At 60.9% G+C, this 3,735-nt stretch overlaps 1 protein-coding gene across 1 annotated transcript; it reads right to left on the minus strand.

The window, feature by feature from the left end:
• Window positions 1-3,733, minus strand: SLC25A28 (solute carrier family 25 (mitochondrial iron transporter), member 28; the record flags this gene model as incomplete). Its single annotated transcript, XM_010565017.1, has 3 exons — window positions 1-1,106; window positions 2,524-2,580; window positions 3,499-3,733. Coding segments are annotated over 3 exons (810 nt in total), but the record flags the coding sequence as incomplete, so codon positions are not given.
• Window positions 3,734-3,735: the final 2 nt, after the last annotated feature.

Raw genomic sequence — 3,735 nt, forward strand, 5'->3', positions numbered from 1 at the left:
TAGAGCAGAACTGTTTTTATTGGAGGTGTCAAGAGCAGGAACAACAACAAACCTACAGGCTCCCCTCCTCAAGTGCCATCCTCCCCCTCCCACCACCAGCGGGGCAGTCAGCATCGCGTGTGCGTGCTACAAGACAACGGCAAGGCTTACACTTTGCTTCAGCCAAAAGCCATACAAAGTCCCCAGCATCCCGGGCAGTGCTGCCACTGCCCCCTCCTTGGCGACTGTGAGCTCAGCTTGGCCCTGCCAGAGGCAGGGCAGGACATTCACTTTCCCCTCCAAGGAGGGGCGAGCTTTGCGTGAGAGGAGGTTTTGGTTAAGGGAAGGACAGGAGCACAGCTCCACCGAAGTGCCAGGGGATGTGACCTGGGCTGGAACTCCCAGTGGGACATCTCAGAGGACCCTGGGAGAGAGCAAGCCGTGCAGCCTGAGCAGAGCTGCAGCAGCCACAGGCAAAAAACGGCAGTGCTAAACCCCGAAGGGCTTCGCCGCCTCCTCTCTTCAACAAACCGAACCGAAAGGGAGAGGGGTCAGAAGACAAACCAGGAGGGGAGATGAAGCAGGTCTGGAACAGCGTTTGGCTCTGGCTCACTTCCCAGCCCGCCGCTCCTCCTGGCGCTTGGTGAGGATGTATTTGAAGAACTCGTACACAGACCAGGCGATTGCCGTTGAGGGCATCTGATAAATGACTCTTGCCTGGACCCCTCTGAAGTAGGCGGTCACGCCACCCACTTGGTACACCGTCCTGAAGGCATTGGCCATGCCTGTGATGTGTCCGCTGATGTTGGAGCTCAAGGCCAGGGACTCCTGGGTGTTGAGCAGCGTTTTGCAAACGTCCAAAGGCGTAGTGGCAGCGGCAGCAACAGCCCCTGCACAGGCTCCGGAGACCACATGGGAGCCTGGGTTGTACTGTCTGTGGGGGTTGAGCTGCTCTTGCAAGAACTCGTAGGTCATGAAGTGAATGGCTTGGAAGGGGATGTTCATGGTGAGCTGGGTGGTGTAGCTGCGGTAGAAAGCTCCGGCCCCTTCGTTGCGCCACACAGCCCGCACACAGTCCGTCACACGCTGGTAAGGCGAGTTGTACATCTGCATCCTCTGTTTGACCACTTGGGACAGCAGCAGCAGCAGCAGCAGCCAGGACCCAGGCGCAGAGGGGAAGAGGAGAGAGAAAGGGTAAGCACGAAGTCAGGCTTCCTCCAAGTGCCCGGAATTTGGTCACGCTGGCTTAAGAGCTCATGACGGACAACTCGGACCAGCAGTGCCCTGCATGTCCCCAGGCAGGACTGCAGTCATTTAGATCAGCTGAGGCATCACCATCACACAGACATCACCACCAACAAACTGCGCAGCTGCCACAGCCCTGGGAAACATCCCAATACCCGGGTGCTTATACTTCAGATCAACCCTTGCTCCCGAGTGACCAACGTCTCCCCATCCACTGCCGCAGAGCTACCTCGGCATCCATTCCCTTATTTTCCAACAGCTCTCGATCTGGACGAGCCTGTCCCTCCCCAGCCGCCCCTGCTGCAGCCCAGAATAACCACAGCACATCACAGAGCCCACCAGCCAGGGATCATTAGCAGCCACTGCTGAAAGGCAGCCACTCTGGGGCAAGAACCAAAGGCCAAACCTCCCCCAATGCATCCAAGAGCAGGGCAGGGGAGCCCAGATCACAGCCTGCTGCTGTCCTGCCTCCCCTTATTTCAATATGACCACAAGGAGCTAAAAATGATGCAACTACCAACTACTACAGTTGTGATAAGAAGACGAGCTCCAGGGAAGGAATGACAATGGTCTGGCCACACAGCTGCCAGCTCCTCAGGATCCCAGCTGGGCAGTGGGCAGGCGAGAGCCTTGCTGGGCCCAGATCAGCTGGAGCCTGCACAGTCACGAACCGTCCGGTTTTAAGAGGAAAATAATACACTCACGATTGGTCTTTCCTTGTTACTCCTCCTTCTCCCACCACTTTCACAGACTTTTAATTACAAACTCCCTCTGCCTTTTTCACACATACCGGGCTCAACAAAATCAGTATCTTCCAGACATTTCACAACACAAGATCGCCCTTCTCCTGACTTCTCTAGCATGCCTTTTGCACCCCATTCTTTTTTCTTCCTGAACACAGGCCCAGAACCATAACACACCTTCCTGAGATCCCACCACAGCAATGCCCAATTTCCACACACTTGGAATGACTTCAACAGTACGGATCGCACCTCTCTTGCCTTCTCTCCTGCTCCAGGTAACTGTCACCAGCCAAACCCCTGGGCGAAAGACCGGTACCCTCCTGGCTCCTCCTCAGCTGGGGTTTGCTGCGCTCCCCAGAATTCATCTCTTCTACCTACCCCCTCTGTAACGGGCCGCCACCGGGCTCCCTAACCAGAGCCACAGCCACTGGCCCCCAAAATGATCCTTGCAGTCAGGCGAGCAATGAGGCGAGTACCCTCTGTGCCGCAGAGGGGACCTGAATGGCGCAGGCAGCCCCCGATCCTCCCCTCCCTGGCGGGCCAGGACCATCGTTACCTTCAGCAGGGTTCATGGCTGCATCGTGGAGCAACGTTGCTACACACCCGGCTGCACCTGCAAAACAAGAACTGCCACATGTGAGGGGGGGAGGCGAGGGACCCTGGGGCTCCACTGCAGCCCCGAGTCCCCTGCCGAGGCACAGGAGGAGGCCCCTGGAAGAGGGCGAGATCCGAAGGCAGCCTCCATCTCCCCTCCAAAAAGCGGGCTGGTCCTCAGCGGTTCCCACCCAAAGAGAGCTCAGGAAAGAGAGGGAGAGGATTGCGACAGGCTGTCGAGTCCCACGGGCTAAGCGGGACTCACTCGGGCCCAGCCCCTGAAGGCCAGGCTAATGCCACCACCTGCCAGGGGCCCAGAGGACAGCGAGCGTCCCCGTGCCCCATGGATAAGGAGAAACCCGACGGCGCTCAGCCGCGTGCCTGCCAAAGGCACGACGTGCTCCGCTCTCCCCTCGGCCCCACAATTTCCCCACCACGGTGGCTCCTCGAGTCGACTAACGGGCACCATGGCAAGACGGGCTCCGACATCACGCCGGTGCTCCTGGGGCGAGTTCCGGCACTGCCGACCTGTGGAGCCACGGCCAGTCCTGGCTCGTCTGCGGGCGGCTCCCGTCTGCCAGCATCCTTCCGAGCTGGGGCCACTAACCTGCTTCAAGCCAGATACCTGGGAGCGGCTCTGGCAGGCACAGGACCGGCGCTTCCCCCTGCCCGGCACCGTGCCGGCGCGGCACCGTACGGCTGGCCCGCGGCTGGAGAGAGCACAGGCCTTTAGGACATCTGAGGCCCCCCGGCCCCGCAGGGGCGGCTAAGGCCCTGCGGCCGAGCGGGACGGGGCCAGACCTCCCTACCGCCAAAGCTCGGCCTCTCCCCACCCTGCTCCCGCCCCGGCGTGGCGGGACGGGCGGCCCCCCGGTAGCCCCCGGCCCCCGTAGCCCCCCAGGGCGGGGGGGGGGTTGGTGGGCGTCGGGAGCAGTACCGTTGGCCACATGGCTATTGCCCCCCGCGTGGATAACGTCGCTCAGCGTCTTTTTTAACTTTTCGTAGCAGGCGAAGTAGAGGGCGTGGGCCGGGCCGGCGCCGGTGGCGGTGATGTTCATGCCCCGCATGGGCCGCCAGACGCCCTCGGTGCGGGCGATGCGCCACAGGGCCTCCAGCACGTTCCGGTACCGGGCGGCGGGCTCCGGCCGCAGGCTCTGCATCCCCGTCCGCAACA

This window comes from Haliaeetus leucocephalus, unplaced genomic scaffold (assembly GCF_000737465.1).
Source record: "Haliaeetus leucocephalus isolate CR32 unplaced genomic scaffold, Haliaeetus_leucocephalus-4.0 Scaffold184, whole genome shotgun sequence".
Classification (NCBI taxonomy): Eukaryota; Metazoa; Chordata; class Aves; order Accipitriformes; family Accipitridae; genus Haliaeetus; species Haliaeetus leucocephalus.